The 21,105-nt window shown below is 34.6% G+C and overlaps 1 protein-coding gene across 4 annotated transcripts in view; it reads right to left on the minus strand.

Annotated features, from left to right (window-relative positions):
- Positions 1-614: 614 nt before the first annotated feature.
- FXR1 (FMR1 autosomal homolog 1) overlaps positions 615-21,105 on the minus strand; it is a 63,293-nt gene continuing 42,802 nt past the window's right edge. Inside the window, exons 11-18 of one of the 4 annotated variants that reach the window (XM_058556290.1) lie at positions 15,864-15,950; positions 14,342-14,399; positions 14,192-14,254; positions 9,056-9,259; positions 6,953-7,153; positions 6,153-6,233; positions 2,400-2,491; positions 615-1,662 (exon numbers count right to left, since the gene is read on the minus strand). In XM_058556290.1, coding sequence (XP_058412273.1) covers positions 1,492-1,662; positions 2,400-2,491; positions 6,153-6,233; positions 6,953-7,153; positions 9,056-9,259; positions 14,192-14,254; positions 14,342-14,399; positions 15,864-15,950 — 957 coding nt within the window. In that variant the 3' untranslated portion in view covers positions 615-1,491. Of the gene's footprint in view, positions 1,663-2,399; positions 2,492-6,152; positions 6,234-6,952; positions 7,154-9,055; positions 9,260-14,191; positions 14,400-15,863; positions 15,951-21,105 lie in introns of all 4 variants that reach the window. The other 3 variants (XM_058556288.1, XM_058556286.1, XM_058556289.1) reach the window with 3 other exon arrangements.

Genomic DNA, 21,105 nt, shown 5'->3' on the forward strand with positions numbered 1-21,105 from the left:
GCCGTATGACAGAAAGGGCTGTCTTGCTTGCTCAGTGGTTTACATAATATTGTAGAGCAAAACCCTCCCATAAATCCACAGTTATTTATTATGACCTCACAATTAGCTGCATAAATTATTGTATCACGTTACTCTTAAAGCTAAGCTGTCTGGCTAAAACAGATACAAAAAATACATACAAAAAATACAATCCTTAGTGTGAGAACCTTTAAAATTGTTTCCTTGAGAATCAAAAAGCAAATTAGTGGCCTATTCCTTATTTAAAAATTGCTCATCATACTTCTTTATAAAAATAATTTTTAATAAAATTAAAGGCAAAAGCAAAATTCTGGATTTTACCCCATTGCCTTCCAAACATTGCCTTTGATTAGAATTTTATGTTAACAAATATATGATCAATTCCCTAAGCCATTCTAACAGACTAAATTTTAAGTGCTAAGATTTCAGAGGAGTCATTACAAAATGATTAACTGACCAACTAATATTTTAATACTATTTATGAGCAAGTATAAATGCTTTTTAAAAAGCAATCAGGATACTATTCTAGGCCTGTAAGTAGCTCCAACTACTTTGCAACATTTGATATAAAAAGTAGAAAGTTAAAAATCAGCAAATGGAAGATCAAAGTTTATTTACTACCTGCATACAAAAACATATTGCACATCAAACAACCAAAATCAAAAAAAGAAAAAAAAAAAGAAAAAAAGAAAAGGAAAAGATACTCTACTGAAGACTAACATGTAGTTTATACAGAATAAACCTTCTGGAAATTGATCTTTTCAGTAGTTCAGGTTATGTCTGAATGGACATGTCTAATTCAGCTTAGTGTTTTAACTAAAGCTATGTTTGATTTTTAAATACTGTACACTTTAATAAATAAACCAAACAAAGCCTCAATGTAGAACAGTCACTGCCAAAATCACCCAGTGTCCCTGCAGATGAGAGTTTAACAAATGTATTCCAGTGGTCTGCAGATTTTCCTCTACATACAGCATTTAAAAAACACATTAAAACAGACCAGTTTCCAGACTAAACTAATGAAGAAATTACAATTCAGTGCAAAATATTTTAGACTGCATTTCATTCTAGTTTTCCTCGGGTGAAGAAGTGGTTGCATATTATTAAAAATGTAACAAAAGCAGCTAATGCTTTCATAAAGAATATTACGTTAGGGATCCCACCCCTCCCACCTCCCCCCATCTCTGCCATATTTTGAAAACAAAATAACATTTCCTATAGCCAGCAACTTTTTTTTAATGTTACATATACTATTCTCAAGGCACATCTGATGATATATTTTATAACACAGTAGGTGTCAAAGTATGTTTAACATATGATTTCTTCAGGATCCCTCCCCTTTCTGAATTCCAAATGGAGGAACTGAAAGTGCGATGTAAAGACTGGCGATCCATATTCTATCTTTGGCAAGCTTGTACAAGCACTATTGTAAAATGTAATGTAAAAGAACTGTAAACTAGGAACTTCTTCAGTTTATGAAACACCATTCAGGACTGCTGCTTCTTGAGTGTTTTCTTCTTTTAAGGTATTAATCTTTTCTTCTCCTGGAGTACGCTGTAGCTTAGAAATTTCATCGCCAGAAGCACTAGTTGGGCCATTTATTGCCTTCTCTGAAGGACCATGCTCTTCAATCACATCTTTTGCCTGCCAAAGGGAGACAACTTTTTCAACTTCTTTATAAATGAAATCTATAGCTGAGGAGGAAAATAGCTACATAAAAATTAATCAGCTAATAATTTTAGTTTCATATACCAACAATGGATCAAAAAATTAAAATGTTCTTAAAACACAAAACAAATATCAATATACTCCACCTCTCTGGGTCTTTCAACTCTATCTCTAGTACCTAGCAGTGCCTAAACCACAGGAAGAATCTGTATTTGTTTACTGAAAACTTGTACCTAATTTTATTTTAACCACTGGAAAGCTCACCATGTAAAAGATATAAACAGTGAAGTCCCTAAAGTAAGGCAAATAATCAACTACTTTACTCACCTTCTTTTTTGAAACTTATTTACATATCATATCCCTTAAAGCATTTAAATAATTGAAACTTATAGGTCTATATCCATCATTGAGAAGAGGTATATTATAGCCTATTGCTCCCCAAATTAAGCAACAGTCTCTATACCCACTATCTTTGGGCAGAATGAATTTTACAAATACTGTTCAGAGTTCTAAATGAAAAGTATTTCAGGCTCAAGCATGCATATCTTCAGTTACTTGGGGCCAAGAACAAAATCAAGAGTAGTCTTTAACTACAATATTATTCATCTAGTTTGGGAAACAATTGATCATACAGTAAGTTAAGAAATAAAAATAAAGCTAAACCATACCAAAAAAAAAAACAAAACAAAACCTACAGGTTAAGTTCTCCTTACCATTTCTTTCTTGTTTTTAGCCAAAGTTTCCCTTGGGAGGTTTCTTTGTCTGCTCTGAGACTCAGCTCTAGAAATATAATCTGCAACTGTGACTGTTGAAGATGAGAAAAAAATTACAGGTGTTGAAAAAATATTTCTAAAGTTTATTTATGGATAAAGAGTAATTTTACTTTTAAAATAAACTAATGGTGGGTTACCCAATTTCAAAATTTTCTTAAGCTGGGTACCACCTCCAACCAAAAACAAAGCTTGAAAAATTTGCCTGTGATTCAGTGCTGACAATAGAAAATTTCAAGCTGGAGATCGAGGAAGCCTAGATTAAAGTCCTCTTTCACAAGAATCCAGCCCATTTCCTTCTGGTTCAGTCTATGGTTGTGGGATAAGTTTAATATAAAAATCCACAACCAAGAATAGGAAACACAGCTTTCTAAGCCCAGACAGTGTTTGCAATTATCAGTGGAAAAAAATGGGGCAAATTTGGTGCAAATCATGGTGTGGTATATATGTCAATTTGGTATATACATCAATTTGAAATTTTCATCCAAGATGTAAAAGATTTACTCAAATATTAGTTGTTTTTTGTTTTTGTTTTTAAAAAGCACAATTAAATAATTTATCCAAGTGTGGTATTTTATGGTTCCTTTTTAACATTTCATACTTCTATAGAAACATTCTGAGTGATCGGGAAAAAAAAAAAAAAGAAACTACAAGCAAACTAAAGATGACAGACTACCACTGTAAAAATGTGGACATTGATCATGGTGGAAAAGGGGCCACTACAAATTCAGTAAACACACCCTCCCCACTTTGCCAGTCTCTCAAGGGACTGATTGAAGAGAGAGTATGTGAGTGTGTGAGAGTCTGTGTGTGTGTGTTTGCAAGGAAGCGTGTGGACGCCAGTAGTGATACAGGTAAAAGACTAACCCAACCTAACACCCTACTGCCAACCCAAGTGCAACAAATGAACCCTGGTCTACAAGTACTCTGGACTAGCTTCACTTGATACCTCAATCCTTTCTCTTCAAGGACTTGCGACTTAGAATTCAGTGTTTTGAAGAAATATCAAAATAATCACCTTCTTCCTTTTAAAGAATTATTTTCTATCAAACTGGTAAAGAAAAATCCCTGAATTATGTGAAATACAGTGAATTTTAAATTATGGGAGCAAGTTAATTATGTAAAGAATGGAAACTCAAGTAATCTTTAAATTACTTAAAGTCACTATGTATGGGGAGAATTGGTCCATCAGGTTCAAATTATATGAAATAAATCATTTTGATATAAGAAGCTAGATAGTATTTACAATTCATTTTTCTTAATCATGAATTAACATGCTAACGCTTTTATAAGATTCAAGAACTTTCTAGAAATACTAAATCTTTTCAAATCTCGAGGAAACAACTTAATTCAGAACTAATACATATCATTTATTAGAAACATCACTAATTAAAGATGTTTCACGTCTAAAAACTGCCTCTTCCAAATTACAGGAAACTCAGGGTGCTCATATTGGAGCTTTCTAAATCGTTTCAATTCACTGTTAATGAATTTATAAATACTTTTAATAATAGTTTCCAAAATTGCAGAGGAAGAATACTATCAAATCCAATTCATTATTATGTCTACATACATGGTGGCAAGACCATTATAGGTATGATTCTAGTTCAGGAAGCACCTTAATGAACTCATTCTGTTTCCACAATTCAGTCCTCAGTGACACCTGGAAGGACTCAGCTACTTGGAAATTCTGCTGCATAGACAGAAATACTGCTAAATTTGAATATGTGACAATTCTTAGAACCCTTCATCCACTATGTGCAGAAATAGAGTAACACACTTTGACACAGATTATCAATTAAATTAAGAGGCACTTAGCTGGAAAGGTAAAAACTTAACAGTGCCCCTCACCCTCCAAAGAGAGAGAAAACCAAAAACCTCAGTTGATTCAAAGAAAAACCTGTTTATAGCCAGTCCTTATAATACAAGCCACTTAAAAGTTGAATACAGACTAATATTTACAATATCTAAAAAAAAAAAAAAAATACAGACAATTTGTGCAACATAATTTGGACTCTAGAATTTCCTCTAAGGGGTCCAAGCTACTCAGTTGGACACCAGTGTATTGTCACATTCTAAGTATAGTAAAGAATATTCACTGCTTAATTTACACTAAGGGCAACAAGAAATTATGAGCAAATGAGAACAAATTTAATGACTGTATTTAAGAGAATGTTGATATTAACTTTCGATGGAGGCTGCTTTTCTAGAACTGCTGCCAGGGTCAAGGAGAAAATGATGTGCTTGTTCAACCTATCCTATCTTTGGTTTTTGCTGGGGGGGGGGGCCAAGGAAGGCAAGGGGTTCTAAGGAGGAAAAGCAGTAATTCCAAAGAACAGAATAAAACAGGAATAAATGCAGTATGGAACACAAATCATTGTCAAATTATTGAAAACTCCAAATTACTCAAATTTCAATTAATACCATGCAGAAATCTCTGCCTATTCTTTAACAAACCCCACTACATTATTCCTTTTATGTCCAATGACTTAGTAATAAACCACCATCCATCCAGTTAATAAGTTATGTTGTAATCTCTCCTATGCTAAGCCCATAATGATAGCTTGAAACATTTTATGTATAAAGTATGGCCAGAAACTGCATTCACTGCTGTGCCAGCTTCAAAAAACTAAATAAATGTGATCTCTTGATCTAAAATATATTTCTAACACTAAAGAGGGGGAAAGAAGGGAAAACAAGAACAAACATTTTCTGGAAACTTACTATTTTTGACAATATTTAATTCCTTTTCAATTTACAACTGTCTTTACAACATGAACTTTTTTTCAAGAATGGGAACTAATACCCTTAAACCAGTTTCCCAAATGTCTCTACAACCACTAAACTCAAAATACTAAAGATACTGGAATTTACATTCTTTATTTGGGGAAAACACATGAAAGAACTTGCTTTGGAAAAGAATGCAAAATTGATTAGTTTAAAAGGGGTTTATTTCTGGTGCACACAATTTCTTCACTGTGAATATACACGTGATTGATTCTCTGTACACAGGAAATGGAATTATGTTCAAAATAATATAGACAGCAAACAAATTTCTTTAAAGTTACTAAAAATTATGACTACTTAAAATTAATTAACATTCTAAAACTAAGTAAGTACTATTAATTTGAATAGTTAGTAGGTGTAAGGGAAAAGGCATCACACTACAATAAACAAACAAAAACATAAACATGCATTCCTCTTATTAGGAAAAAGACACTTTCAAGTATTTTTCTCATTTATACTTTTTTTTAACTGTGGGTATTACAATTCCCACAAAAATGAGGTGCTGAATCCAGATATAGTAAGCAGGCACCATGCAAAAGCTGCCCAGTTTTGCCAATCAACCTCAATCACAATCTACAACATAGTCCCTGGGATGGCAGGCCCCAACGCAAGTGTGAAGAATCTGCCAAGTGGACATGATAATGGTCTTCTCAACAGTATTTCCATGTAAAAAACTGAGACACAACATTAGTTCAATTAGACAGGTTACTAAACATTTACGGTGTGAAGAATGAATGCATTTTCTTAATAGTAGTAGTCTTATTAGTTGAGTAAACAATTTATGCAATGCACATCTTGAATGTATATGCACACATGTGTACATGTAAGTATAATATATTTAAAAAGCAGACACATGACATTTTTTTCATGCTTGTGACCTGGTGGTGTCAACAGGTCCACTCAAGTTACCTGGCTGTCTATCTTCTGCCTGACCCCTGAAACGACGCCTGCGGCTACGATTGCGTCGCTGGGGCTTTTTTTCACTATCATCTGTAATTGCAAAGTTTACCATGAACTATTCTGACAAAAACAAAACAAAACAAAAAAAAACTTCTTTCCTTCAAAGATTTAAGGAAGGGGAAAGAAAACCTTTTAATTAAACAGGGAAGATAAAACAACATACATCACTGACAGGAAAAATACTTCTATAGTTTAAGCATTCCAAGTAGGTTAAAAATGGAATTATCATCTGGAAATTAAGAGGGTTTTAACTCTTAATTAACAAACACTAAGACTTAATTTAAATTACCATCATTCAGGGATAAAGTTTTCCTCTCCAATACATTATAGTTTTTACCAAAGTTAATGACATTTTATGACCATTTTAGCCCTTTGGAAATTAACGCCTACTCAATATACATACTTTCACTAGCGTCATTTATAACTTTTGAAGAGGCAAGCTGAAAGCCCAATTTTAGTTTAGGAACAATGAGAGTACTAAGTGGCCCCCAGTTTGAATATCTGTATTGATTTAATGGCATCAAAGGGCACTTTTAATCAACCCTCCCAGTTTCAAATAATTTGGCTATACAAATCTGAGAACTAGACATTTAAGACAGACACAAAGCTATCTACCTTGTTTAAAGTAAACGCTAAGAAAAATTCAATTTGCAAATTGCATGTTTGGTTTTTTTTTTTTTTTGAAAAAAGCATCATACATTAACAATATTATACAATAATATGTATCTTTTCCCTAAGTGCTTACATACCTAGCCCATTTTCATTAACTGAAGCTGTATCAGATTCAGTCATTCCATCCATCAGAACAGCATCTTCATCAGTCCTTCGTCTACGAGACCGCCTACGACGGTTAGTACTGTGATGAGATTCGCTGGCATCAGTGTCTGCAGTCTGATCTGATTCTGTATTATCAAGTAAGCTGTATGGATTGCTGTCTGGATCTTTGAGCACTATATGCATGTCAGAGGCAAGAAATATTCATTTAAGAGAGCTGTAGTTATTAGGAATGTTTTGATCTATATTGAACTCTATCAACTGATAAAGAAACTTCACATTTCCCTCCCAATAAAAATATATTGTCTTCAAATAAAATATTTTCTGTATCCCTGTTTTACCTGGAAAGTAACAAATATGAAAAAACTTTAAATGACAATGAAAAATTAAAGCAGAAGATGAGCAGACACCTCAGCTTCCTACCATTTCTCTGACTTGTTTTGAAAATATATTAGGAAATAGTTAATTATTACATGCTATTTTAGACATTCACATTCCCAGCTCATCTTGCCCAGAGGCTAGAGAAAAATGAGGAGAAATAAATATTCAGCCAATATGAATTAATTCTAAGAAAAGAGCTTTTGTCCTCTTTACTGAGTTCAAGGTGACTGCTGCTGCTTTGTGCTAATGTTAATGGACTATTTCCAAGTAATACTCAACACCTGCACTCCATGACACAACAGAAATCTGTTACTATGAACTGAAGCAATCAAAACAAGTTCACACAAAAAAGCAAACTAAAATAGGCTGAAATTCTAAGTGGGTATAAGGAAAACGTGAAAATGAATGTTGACCAGTACTCCCATTTCCAGAGACAAAGAGTGAAGGTGGGGTAAGGTGGGGTAAAGTAGGGTAAGGGTGAGAAAGGAAAAGTTTTAAGATACAATTCATAAGAAAAAAATACCCATCTTACCTATGTGCATTTATTGCCTCCACCAATCAAATTATAGAAGAAATTCACCTAATCACGATTTTTCCTTTCTAAGTTTCCTTTGGTAACAGCTAGCAAGCTATCATCTTTGCAAAAGACACTAAGTTTATCCATTAATCATAAACACTAGGTAAAGTACATTTATTTTGTAATTCAGCATACTATAATTTTATAAACCTTGGTAATAGTGAGCAATGTACCATAATATAAAAACTATTTCCCTGAAAGCCAGCAGACTTAGGACTCAAAGAATATCACTGGAACCAGAGAGTACCTTTTAAAAAGTCCCTAAATTTTGTGATTTGTTCCAGCTCTTTATAATCTGTAAGCAAGTTTGGTGTATATTTAATTATATATACAGATATGTTCTATAATCTTTAAAATATTACATAACCTTTCCTAGGGCGTATGCAGTAACAATTTAAAAAAGTGGTTTTCTTAAAGTGCTATACAATAATGATATGTTAAGATTATATCCCTGATATAATCTAGTCCATGTATCCCGAACAATTCTCCCCTCTAGCCCATTATTGCTAAGCAAGAACATTCTGGAAACTCCTACATCTCTGCTTAAGTTATCATATTTAAAATTTTCAAAAAGACATGAGTAAAAAGTTGCTTATGCACCTCAAATCTCAGTTTCCAAACACTCCTTCACAGCTCAATTCCTCAATGAAAATTTTTTTAAAGGTTAATTTGAAAATTTTTCCCTGTTCCCATAGTACATAGTGTAGCAAAGAATGCTTTTCAGTTTATTTTCAATATTAAATAAACAAAAGTATTTAGCTCTCTCTGTGCATTAGAATTCTGAGTCTGTCCGGTAAACAAATATATAACCCAATACTCTACGGGGAAAAACACATTCTAATTACATAAGCCTCCAAAAACTGATGAGATAAACATCTGACCATCGAAACAGAGAATCAGCCAAATCAAGTTTCTCTGACCTGAACATTCTAGCTAACCCTTCACTGAGAAAACATTCTACAGGGCTTTTCCTTATATCGCTGTATGTCCCACTATTTTCCTCAGAAACTGAGCAGAAAGAGAAACCTCCAAAAATAGGGGACCGTGGGAAATGAATTAACTTGTATAAAGTTATACTGTTTACAAAGAAAGGATGCTGACATAGTATATAAAAGACTACCAGAACTGATGGAGGATTTGCCACCACGTGGTCCACCACGACCTCGACCCCCTGAAACACTTCTGCCTCTTCCTCCTGGGCGTCTCCTGCTGTCACGCTGATGCCGGCTATCTCGATCATCTTCTCCTGCCAATGACCAATCACTCAGCTCGTCTTTACGCTCAGATTCTGTTTCAGAAGGGTTAGACAGCTCTGAGTTTGTACCTTGGGAAAGAAGAGAACACAGTAATTAGATTCCTATTAAAAAAAAAAAAAAAAAGGAGTGAAATATTTCAAAATTATTTCCTGCAAATCACTATTTAAGTAACACTACTGATTGGCTGCTTCAAAGAAAGCTAAATAAAAAGTAAAATGAATGTGAAATTTATTAACTAAAAAATAAGCCAATGCTAATATTATACTAGTAATATAATACTGTAACTACTAGTCAGATTAAAAATTGAATTATCTGGATGTGCAGAAACACAGCCAATAGAATATTACAGAAAACATACACATTACATATGTAGTATGAAAATGCACTTAATATGGGGAAATATTGAAAAAAATTTTTGCCCATTTTTAGGTTTTAATAAATTATTACTATAATAAAAAGAACCATTATGCAATATTTAAAAGCAAATTTAATCATAAATAGAAAAATGAATAGTTTAACTGTATAGTATATTCCACCATTATTTCACTGATTCTAGGAGGCACTTTTTTTTTTTTCATTTTAACATCTCAGAAATCAGGATGCTTCTTGTAATTGATGGTCTCATAAATTGGGAGTGTATTTTTAGTGGTTGTACTTAAAGTAACAGTATGTTTTATGAGCAACAGTGTCTTAAATTAGAAGAATACAGTATTTGAAGTTACTGAACAAATTTTAAGGTTACTCTGAGAGAAGACAACTTCAACCTGACAATCAATAGAACTGAAACCATTATCACCGAGACAAAAATTAAGCAGGACTTTCAAAGTTTACAGACCATTTCTAATGTTCTAGTGACCTATTTTTAATAGTGACCTTTTAAAAATTTTAACACTGCATGGATTCTATAAAAGCCTATAATATACCATTATTGTATAATAATTAAAGCATCAGGTTCTTATGACCCACTCACTATCATACTCATTCCCGCTTCTATTCTTTGTTCTGGGATGCCACTTCCATCCTTCCCTTTTATCATATATCCAAATACATCTCCTTCAGAGCCTAGTCCAATTTCTAGCTTCAGACCAACCTAAACGAAAACAGACCTCTCCTCTTATTTCCTCAAGAGTAACGTATATCTCCCATGTAACGCTGTCATGTGTTTTCTATTTTCTCCTCTTTGGATTTACTTCCCACTTGGTCTATGATATATTTAAAGGGTAGAGCTCTGTCTTATACCTCTAAATGCCCCCAGACACTTAGCAATGTGCATAACAATTTTCTCTTGATAAATGTATTTGCTGCATGATTTTGAAGTTTCTTTGCTAATCTCCCAAACAAGAGTGATTCCATGATAAACTAAAAGTTTCCTATATTTAAATTCCACAAGTCATTTCGGGATAAAAGCAAAACACAAGAGCTCTTCAGATGCACAAAGTTATAAGTACTAAGGTGCAGGGAATAAAATGTAAAGTTTAACAAATGAAGAAGCCTACTGACTTCCTTTTTCCTTTAAATATAACTCCTGAATGCATCTTTTTTCTCCACATGCCATTAAATATGGCGGTAACTAGTCAATTACATAAGAATGGATTAAGTAATTAGTTGGAAGTATATTTTAGGAAGAATATAGCAAGTTTCTATTATTCACATTCGAGTTCTTTATTAGGAATGAGAATCTCACAGAAGAGAAGAGAATGAATGTCCCAAACACTTATTTCTCCAAATGATAAAAAAGAACTTTATTAACTAACATCATGGTTTGTTGGAATAAGGGCGATTTATCATTTCATGAGTAGTGAAAAAAACCTTTGGAATGTAAGAACTTCTGAATTTATTTACAAATATACAGCCTGCCTAAAAACATTACCAAAATTTGAAGCTAGGTGAATATCTCGTTTTTACATGTTTTCACAAAAGTTCCTGTTAAATTCTCTTCTCTAATATAGTGTGGTATTTAACTCAATGTCACAAACAAGGAGCCAGCCCCAGTGGTCTAGTGGTTAAGACTCAGTACTCTCACCACTGCAGCCCAGGTTTGTTTCCTGGTCAGGGAACCACACCACCCACCTGTCAGTTGTCATACTGTGGTGGCTGCGTGTTGCTGTGATGCTGAAAGCTACGCCAGTAGGGTCACCCATGGTGGACAGGTTTTAGCAGAGCCTCTAGACTAAGAGAAGGACCTGGTTACCCAATGCACAAAAAACTGGCCATGAAAACTCTGTGAATAGCGGCAGAGCATTGTCTGATATAGCACTGGAAGGTGAGAGGATGGCCCAAAAAAGATCGGGCAAGGTTCCACTCTGAATCAACTCGAAGGCACTAACAAAAACACAAGCAAGGAAATTCTTCCTTAGGTTTAATCTAAATCTAGTATTCAAGATACTTAAAAGGGGGTGTCTAAATCATAAATAGATTTTAGTAGATAAGAAAGGTATTAAAGTCAAAAACAAAAAGGGCTACTGAATTGGCTAGTGCTCCACTTTATTCATACTAAATATCCTTCAAACATTTTTGAGATGGCAAATGGAACCCTGCAGATGTGATTAAGGTTACGATATGGGGGGTGGGGGGACGCACAGGGGTGTCACCCTGGATTATCCAGATGAGGCCAAACTAATTACATGGACCTTTAAAAGTAGAGAACCTTTCTCAGCTGCAGAGAACCAGAGAGATGGCAGCATAAAGGACTCTCTACAGTTACTGGTTTTATAATGGAGGCAACAGAGGCAAAGAGGGCCATAAGCCAAAGAATGGAGGTCATCTCTCTAGAAGCTGGCCATGTCAAGGAAACAGATTTTCCCCTAGAGCCTCCGGAAAGGAATACAGCCCTGCCGACACTCAGATTTAAATTTTAGCCCAGTGAGACTCATGTCAGACTTCTCACCTACAAGAACCATAAGATAATCAATTTGTGTTGTTCAAGCCTCTAAGTTTGTAATTTGTTACGGCGTCAATAGAAAACTAATACTCTGCTGAAATCACTGCAACCACAGCAATCTCTCAATTTTGTAAAAGGTATGTTCATGAATCCAGAAATCTTTTTTAAAATAGCTTAAAAACTGGATCAGTTTCATGAAGCATTTTTAAATCACTCTAACAAATAGACTTGTTTTTAACAAAATTTTAAATCAAATTTTCTCCTAAAACTTCTAAATCACCTTATAAAGGTTTACATACTTTTGAATGATTATGTATGCTAAACTGAATAGCTAAAGTACCACACTTTATCAAATCCCACATGCCATTCATTGTAAGACACAGTATTTTGTGTGTCATTAAAGAAAATGCTGCCAATTAAAGTTGTAAGACACCATCCATTGTAAGACAGATACCAACTTCAGAGATGTTACGTTAAGAAAATGTTTCTTATACAGCATATATATAATCACCTAAAAATCCTTCTGATATCAAATGGAGAAGAACATCTATAACCAAAGTCAAATGGTTTTTATTTCTCTTAAGCCCACTTAAGTTCAACAGCTACTTCAAGAAATATGTTACTAGTCTACAAAGATTCAGAGGTAAGAGTGCCATCTACTGAACAATTTGCATAGCTTTCTTCAAATGATATTCCTCTACCACTATCATATAAATTTACCACCTACTGTCAACAAAAGCATTTTGCCAAGGAATGACCTCTCATCAATAAGTGGACTTCCCACATAGACTTATAAAATTCTTCAATGAATTCATCATCCTCATCATCCAAAAAGCCAAACCTGATTATTTGTACCAGTAATTCATACCTCTAAAATCATTAATTATATACTTAATTTCTATTTAATTACTGGTTATCTTTTGTATTAAAAGTATTCTCAGGAATAAAATAGTTTGCAATTCTCAGCCCTTCATATGCTATAAATGCTTTTACTTTACTGGAACTTTGCTTTTCAAGATTCAAAACAGGGTTAACTTTAAAATTAAAAATATTAATAAAACACAAAAATATGAGGATGTAAAATGGAAAGTATAATTAACCTTCCAACTCTTACAACAAATGAAAGATAGTACAAATTTAATAGCACTCTGGCATCATTAGATAATGTTCCAGTCACACATGAAACTTGGATGTGGAATCAGCACACTGTAGGCTTTTGTGTATTTCTACTTTCCCTAAATGCCTTCTATTTTGGAAAAGGCTTATGAAATATTTTCCCAAAGCAGTTAGGATGAGCACAGGGGAGTAGAGAAGAAAGAAGGGAAGAGAAAGGGAAGGAAACGAGGGAGGAAAAAAAATCAGGTCACTGCCAAGATCCAAGTCCAAATGTAGAAAAATGGAACAACTCCAAAGCTGAAGAAGAATAAGTGAGAATTTAGAATTAGAGGATTCTTAACCATCACCATCCATTGGCCCCTTCCTACATGGGTTAGGCCCCATCCTTACGGTGACATACACTTTAGAAAAAAATGTTCATTTATAAAATGTTAATTAGGTTCTGGGCTTTTAAACCCCTCACTTTAATGAAACGCTGGATTTCACAAAATAATTCCAGATATGAGATATTAATATTCAAAACTGCTGAATGGGCCAATAGAGTATATTTTAAAAGCTAGTACAGATTTGCTATATATGCAATCTTGGCACAGTGATTAGCATTATTTTTTGTTTTTACTTTTCCTAGAGGGTAGGCAAAAGATGATTCCTACCAGTATCACCACCATTACTAGGTTTCTATTGGAAAATGTATACAATTGTACAAGTGAAATATTTGGAAAACAAGTTTCATATATATTTATTCTAAATATTTGGAATAAACATGATCACGAACTACCAACTTAAAAAACATGTTTCATTTCATTAAATAGCTGCCTGAACATTATGCACCTTTTACTGTCATTAATATAAAGTATGTTGTCACTACTATTAAGACATACACCTCAGAACTATCTCCTGCCCTCAAAGCCAAGACAGAATGGTGAACTAAGTTAATAATAATAAGCAAAACCTATTGGAGCGCCTAAACTAGTACTACTACAAAAAAAAATTTGTTTTTTACCATAACCGGAGGTGTAATTAGGGCCTCGACGACCTCTGCCTCTTCCACTATAAGACCTAGAACCTTGTACAGAAGAGACGGTACTTTCATCAGTGGCATATCCTTTCTCTTTTTCAGGCCCTCTGGTGGAAGAAGGTCTGAAACCCATACCAATCTGTCGTAGCTGTTCATCAATCTGCAGGCGTTCCATTCTTAGCTGCTCTACTTCCTATAATCAAAACAAAAAGGTAAATCTTCTTATGTGTAACTTTTCTTGAGTGAGAGCTATACTCCCTACCAATGAAAAAAGCTGTGATCTTGGGCAATTTTTTGGTAAAGTACAACTGTGTTCCTAGTAAACAAAATTTACAAGGTCATTTGCTGATTTAATTCACCCAATATTTACTAAATGCCTTACTGTCTGCCAAAAATGCTAAGCGCTACAGGCATACAATATTAAAAAAAGACAAGGATTCTCCTCCTCCAAGAGGATGTTTAACAGACAAGTGTTAAAATAACCTATTTATTAAATAACTCATAACTACACAATATTATCCAATTTAGCCCTTAAGAAGTTAAAATGCTACTAAATGCGGTACAGGTACCATCTATGAGATAGATATACTATTGGCAACCTACTTTCCTATCAAAATGGTGACAACTGAGTTGTGACTTAGATGAACTAGTAGACTTGGTAAGTCAGAAACTGAGGCCATTGTACAATAAGGTATCTAGAGAAAGCTCTTGGCTAAAAGGTAGTAGAGTACTGGAAGATAAAGCATGAGCTCAGAATACCAGACTGAACTGAGACTTATAAAAGATGAGATGTTTTTGTTTTTGTTTTTTTTCTTTGTGAGGAAGATCAGCCCTAAGTTAACAACCGATGCCAATCCTCCTCCTGTTTTTCGCTGAGGAAGATTGGCTCTGGGCTAACATCTGTGCCCATCTTTCTCTACTTTACACGGGACACCACCACAGCATGGCTTGACAAGCAGTGCGTCGGTGCATGCCCGGATCCGAGCCTGCGCACCCCGGGGCCACTGAAGTGGAGCGTGCACACGTAACCGCAGCGCCACAGGGCCTCCCCCAACGATGAGTTTTGAAAGAAAGGACTGACGTCAGACGCACTTTCAAAATATTAACATAACAGCAATGATATGCATGACTACAAGAAAACATACTAGAGACAGAGCAGTTAAGGATACTACTATACTCTAAACAAGAGAAACAGAGCAGAAATAAAAGGAAAAGAGTGAAAAATGACAATCGCAACTTTTAATAATTTATGGGGCACCTCCTTTCTAAAACCTTTGCTCTTTATTTATCAACTAAAATAGACTATATTAGAAACAAGGTTAAGAATTATCAAATGATGTCTATGGGGATAGGGCATTTGATTCAGGTAATACCACAGTTACCAAGAAAGGCCATCTTGACTCCAAGAGTGACTATTTGTTAAACAGTAAAGAAAGAAATGTCAAGTTCACAGGGAAAGAGAAACAATGTGCATGAGGCCCATCATTTTATTATGGAAAGGGACCTTTTATTTTTAAATTCTCATGTAGAAAAACAGGGCAAATCTCAAGCTGGATTAACAAAAATATTTAAAGATTTGGAATTCACTAAAAATATAAAATTAATTTAATTTTAAGGTATGGAACAACAATGATATCAATGCGAACAGTATACAAACCTTTAGATAAGCAATATGATACTCTAAAAGAACTTGCACATTTCCGATGCTTTCTTTAGTGCCAACAAATACAAATGGAACCATCCCCTGTAAGAAAACACAAGATCCTCAGTATTGAATATTTTAACAAAGTTCTAAGCCTAAATGTAACATACCAATATATAATTTGGAAAACTTCTAAAACACAGCAATTCACAGCTACTAAACTTCAAGATTTAAAAATAAACTGCTTTTAAAAAAACAATATAATTTGAGAAACACTGAGATTTTCAGTAATGTCACATTTGCATTACAATTTGGCATTTAAGTGTGCTAAAAATTTAAGAAATTTTAAAATATCAGTTTATATCAGGTTTTCTAATTTCTAATTTAATCTAATGTTCTAAGTATATAAACCAGCTTTTAAAGAAATTTTCTTCAAAACTGGCATGAATTTACAGACTAAATATAACACCTTAGTAGTGACTGCTTTAAAAACATACCAAAACACACTAGGCCAGGTCATCCCTATAACATGTGCTCAGACAACAAAACCTTCAATGTCTATGTATTGGAGGGAGTACTTGTTGGTCATTAACATAAGTATCACCTACAGAGTACAAATATTTACACAATGTAAAATAAAGAAATTACTGTTAGTCACAGGTATTAAAGCAAGTCAAAGGATTAAGCCAGACCTGGTTTACTTGGCTGAATTTCAAAAGAGAAAGGTTTAAACAGGTGGGAAAGAAGAGAAATAAGATAGCTAAATAACAATGGGTTTTTTTCTTTTTCTTTTCTTTTTTTTTTTGTGAGGAAGATCAGCCCTGAGCTAACATCCATGCCAATCCTCCTCTTTTTGCTGAGGAAGACGGGCCCTGGGCTAACATCCGTGCCCATCTTCCTCCACTTTATATGGGACGCCGCCACAGCATGGCCTGATAAGCAGTGCATCAGTGCACGCCCGGGATCCGAACCCGGGCCGCCAGCAGCGGAGCGCGCACACTTAACGGATACACCATGGGGCTGGCCCCAATGGGTTTTTTTCTTTAAAGAAATACACTTCCAGCTTCCTATTGGCTAAGGAAAATGAGTAAAGCCTAAATAAACTCACACAGTTTCCCAGTGTCTCTCATTTTCTTGATTTTACAGAATAGTTTCTAACAGTTATTTAAAAAGATTGCCTTAATAATTTAGAGTTCTAAATATGGAACCAAGTGTGGCTTAAGAACTTTTGAGGGGCCGGCCCGGTGCCGCAAGCAGTTAAGTGCGCGCGCTCCGCTGCGCTGGCCCGGGGTTCACCGGTTCGGATCCCGCGCAGGCACCAACACACCGCTTGTCAAGCCATGCTGTGGCGGCATCCCATATAAAGTGGAGGAAGATGGGCACGGATGTTAGCCCAGGGTCAGTCTTCCTCAGCAAAAAAGAGGAGGATTGGCAGATGTTAGCTCAGGGCAGATCTTCCTCACACACACACAAAAAAAAGAACTTTTGACAATATGTAAGAAAATTACTCTGACTTATTTTTAACTAATTTTTTAAAAATTTAATTTGTGAATTTTAGACACAGGAGAGTAAAAAGTAGAAACACACCAGGGCAGATACTAAGGACACATGACAGCTTACAGAAAGCTGTAGTGACTATGAAGAATTACAACTATGAAGGCATGAAACAAGGGAATCCAACTTAAGCTTAGGAAGTGAGTCAGTCTTAACCTTGTCCTCAAGAATTCACAGGCAAACTTGAGTGGATGCAAAGTGAATAAAAGACAGAGGAGAGGAAAAAACATCTAAAAAATTTTAAGCAAATATCTTATTTCTGGGACTATATTATTTATTCTACAAAGTTACTTTTTAATGAACATAATATATCTCAGTTTTATAGTTAAAAAAACAATTTGTCCAGAGTCATAAAAATACCAACTGTGCCAGCCAATTTCATATCTAGCTACCTAATTCCAAATAACATCCACTTGTTAACTGCCAGAAACTATGCTAAGGAATAAGGATAAATAAAACAAAGTCCTTGTTCTAAAGACAATCACAATCTCCGAAAAGATACTCAACATCCCTGTAATAATCTCATTGTATAGCTATTAGCGATATGAAGTAAAAACACAGGAATATTAGGTAGAATGTGAATTATGCCACCCCAGATGTGAAAATTTAGGGGAATTCATAAGAATATGATTATTGTTACTTAGAGTGAATGTTAAATAGAATTTTACCAAGTACACAAAGAAGGGAAAGTCATTCCAGACAGATGATCTGCAAGGAATAAGAGAAATACAATGCCTGGGGTCGGCCCCATGGCTTAGCGGTTAAGTGCGAGCACTCCCCTGCTGGCGGCCCGGGGCTCGGATCCCGGGCGCGCACCGACGCACCGCTTCTCTGGCCATGCTGAGGCCATGTCCCACATACAGCAACTAGAAGGCTGTGCAACTATGACATACAACTATCTACTGGGGCTTTGGGGGAAAAATAAATGAATGAATGAATGAATGAATGAATGAATGAATGAATGAAAGAAAGAAAGAAAGAAAGAAAGAAAAAGAAATACAATGCCTTGACCCTGAACTTGAGATGTTATCACCAATAGTTACCTCCAAAGAAAAGGAGAGGTAAAAAGGTATCTTTAAAGGTACATATTTTACAGAACATTTTAATGGCTATTGTAAAGTCACAATAAGAAAAAAATTTAAGAGTAAAGAGTAATGATTATTACTGAATATGAGTTCATTTCTGAGAATTATTTCAGTGAAATTCTAGATTTTTGAAATACTAAAAACTGATTATATAAATGGATATCCAAATGATCGACGAGTAGGAAAGAGCTCGCCAAGCATGACACAAAATGCATAAGCCATAAAGCAAAGTCCAAAAAAATCCAACAATATAAAATTTTTTAATGTCTGCACACGAAAAAAGAAAGAAAGAAGAAATACTTGCTACGTATATGAAAGACAAAAGACTTCCTTAAAATGCAAAAAGCTCTTACAACTCAGCAATAAAAAAGACAAAAAACATGCAAAGGACAAACAAGCTACTTACAAAAAAATTAAAATGTTTTTTCAACATATGGAAAGGTAACAATACACCTTATGGAATGGCACTGAAGTTTGATAGAACTCAGTACTGCCAAATAAGTGGAAAACAGATATTTCCTACACTGGTGGAAGGAATGTGTGGGAAAATTAACAAGATCTAAAAATTTAAATGCCATATACCCTTTGATCTAACAAATCCACTTCCACCAATTTACTCTCCAGTCACAAGGGATCTTTGTTTCACCATTGTTTTTAATAGCAAAACAAACATGAAAAGGCACGCTGACAACAGTCTGAAATCTATTAGGCATGATGGAGAGAGAAGGAGAAACATAGGACATATACACACATTTTTCACACTAGACCTTTCTATGCTATTCTAACTTTTACATAAACGTATTTCTTTTACAATTAAAAACTCAAATCTAATTTTAAAAAATCTTAATTAACCGACTTGAAATATTTATCGAGTGCCTACTCTCTACAATTCACTGTGGTAGGGAAGAATGGCAAATATGACAATTCGGATTTGATTTCTTGACTTCAAGGAGTTCGTAACCTGGCCTGGAGACATGAGATAAACCAGAAAACAAAATATAAGGCTGAAAGAAAATTATCAGGTTGAAAGAAAATCATTAAGTACCTAACACCAAAGACTTCAGAATAAACGAGTTTTAACATCAGTCTCCAGTGGATTTAAACAGCTTAAATTGTGAAATGGTGGCCCCAAATAAGCTAATACCAACCTTCAGATTTGTTTTAACATGCAATGTTTTGAAAACCGAAAAATTGGTTTACTATACATTTCCAGCTTCTCTTATAAATATCAGAAGATATAGCAACACAAAATGCATGCATTCCCACATGGCAACCAGAACAAAGCTGAGCAGCATCTGTTCCTTTTATAGAAAGGCACCATGTGCCCTCCCATCCCTATCTTGTATATCCCAATCCACCTAATCATGTACATAATCTGCTTGGTTTGTGTAAGCATGTAAGTTTCTTAACCCTGGCACAGAAATGGTGGTAACAATGACCAAAACTACAAACACAAGAAAGTACAGTAAGTTCATATTTATGAAAGATTTTGAAAATTAACAAGATGGTAAAGCAAATGGGGATAAGTCAAGCTAAAGGAAGACTAAGTATTAATATCAAGCTAATTTAAGAAATTTATAGTTGAGTCATTTAATGGCCCTGTCCAGTAAACATCCTGATCTTCAGATCAATTTTTAGGTGGTGATTGTATGCTAAACGGATCACCATTATTTTATATATTAAACATAAAGGGGGAAGTGCCGATTATCATAGTATGACACCATCTATTTTAATCCTCATCTCAAAGGCATCTTGGAGTCACGAAAAATGGGGTGGGAGGGTGGGGCAGTGCTTAAGAATAAGTAAAAGTTACTTGAGAGATTTACAGCAATTTTTGCAGCAGTGTAGGGTGAAATCAATCTGAGCCACAAGTACTCATTTGCATAATACTAAGTTATTTGTTTTTCCTCATTCATTTTTAAGTGTATATTTACCTACATGTTTTAACTAATTAAAAAAAATAAAGGAAGTGGCTATCTTTAATAAGCATCTTCACAATAACCAATACTTGACATTTCAGGCTATTTATCTGGACTAAAGTCTACAGTTTTCTTTTTTTTTTTTTTTAACAAGACTAACTCTTATCCAACAGGCTAACCAACTCTCCAAAGAGTAATCTATTGTGCAAAACTGAAAAGGCTGTGAGTATACTGCTTTCTGGGAGATAATTTAGGGCAAACTTCTTGCCTTATTATATTCAGGCATACAAAGTTTAAGTCAACTATTCAGAGTCGACCACTAGAGCCACAAAGGTGAGAGGTCCTCAAAGTGATGTACGAGGAGTGAAAAACAGCATTGTGAACAAAACATCAACATGTGAGAGGAGACTGAAAACGAAATTTCTGAAAGCTGGCATCAGAATTAATAGCAATATAAAAGCTTAAAGATTTCAATTAAGAAATGGTCACTGCTTTCAAATTTTACAAAAAGGTCAAGGAGAGTGTTATGTATCAAGAATTCCTTTATATCAGACTGTTGAGAGGAAAATTCTACAGCTTTACACTCTAAGTACAAAAAAAGAACTGTTAAGATTATCAAATTGAAACCTTTTTATCAAAAATTGGCTTTTTTACTGCAGTACTGAGAAACCAACCAAGAACCCAAGGCCCACAACTCAA

The sequence above is a fragment of the Diceros bicornis genome, chromosome 15, assembly GCF_020826845.1.
Source record: "Diceros bicornis minor isolate mBicDic1 chromosome 15, mDicBic1.mat.cur, whole genome shotgun sequence".
Lineage (NCBI taxonomy): Eukaryota > Metazoa > Chordata > Mammalia > Perissodactyla > Rhinocerotidae > Diceros > Diceros bicornis.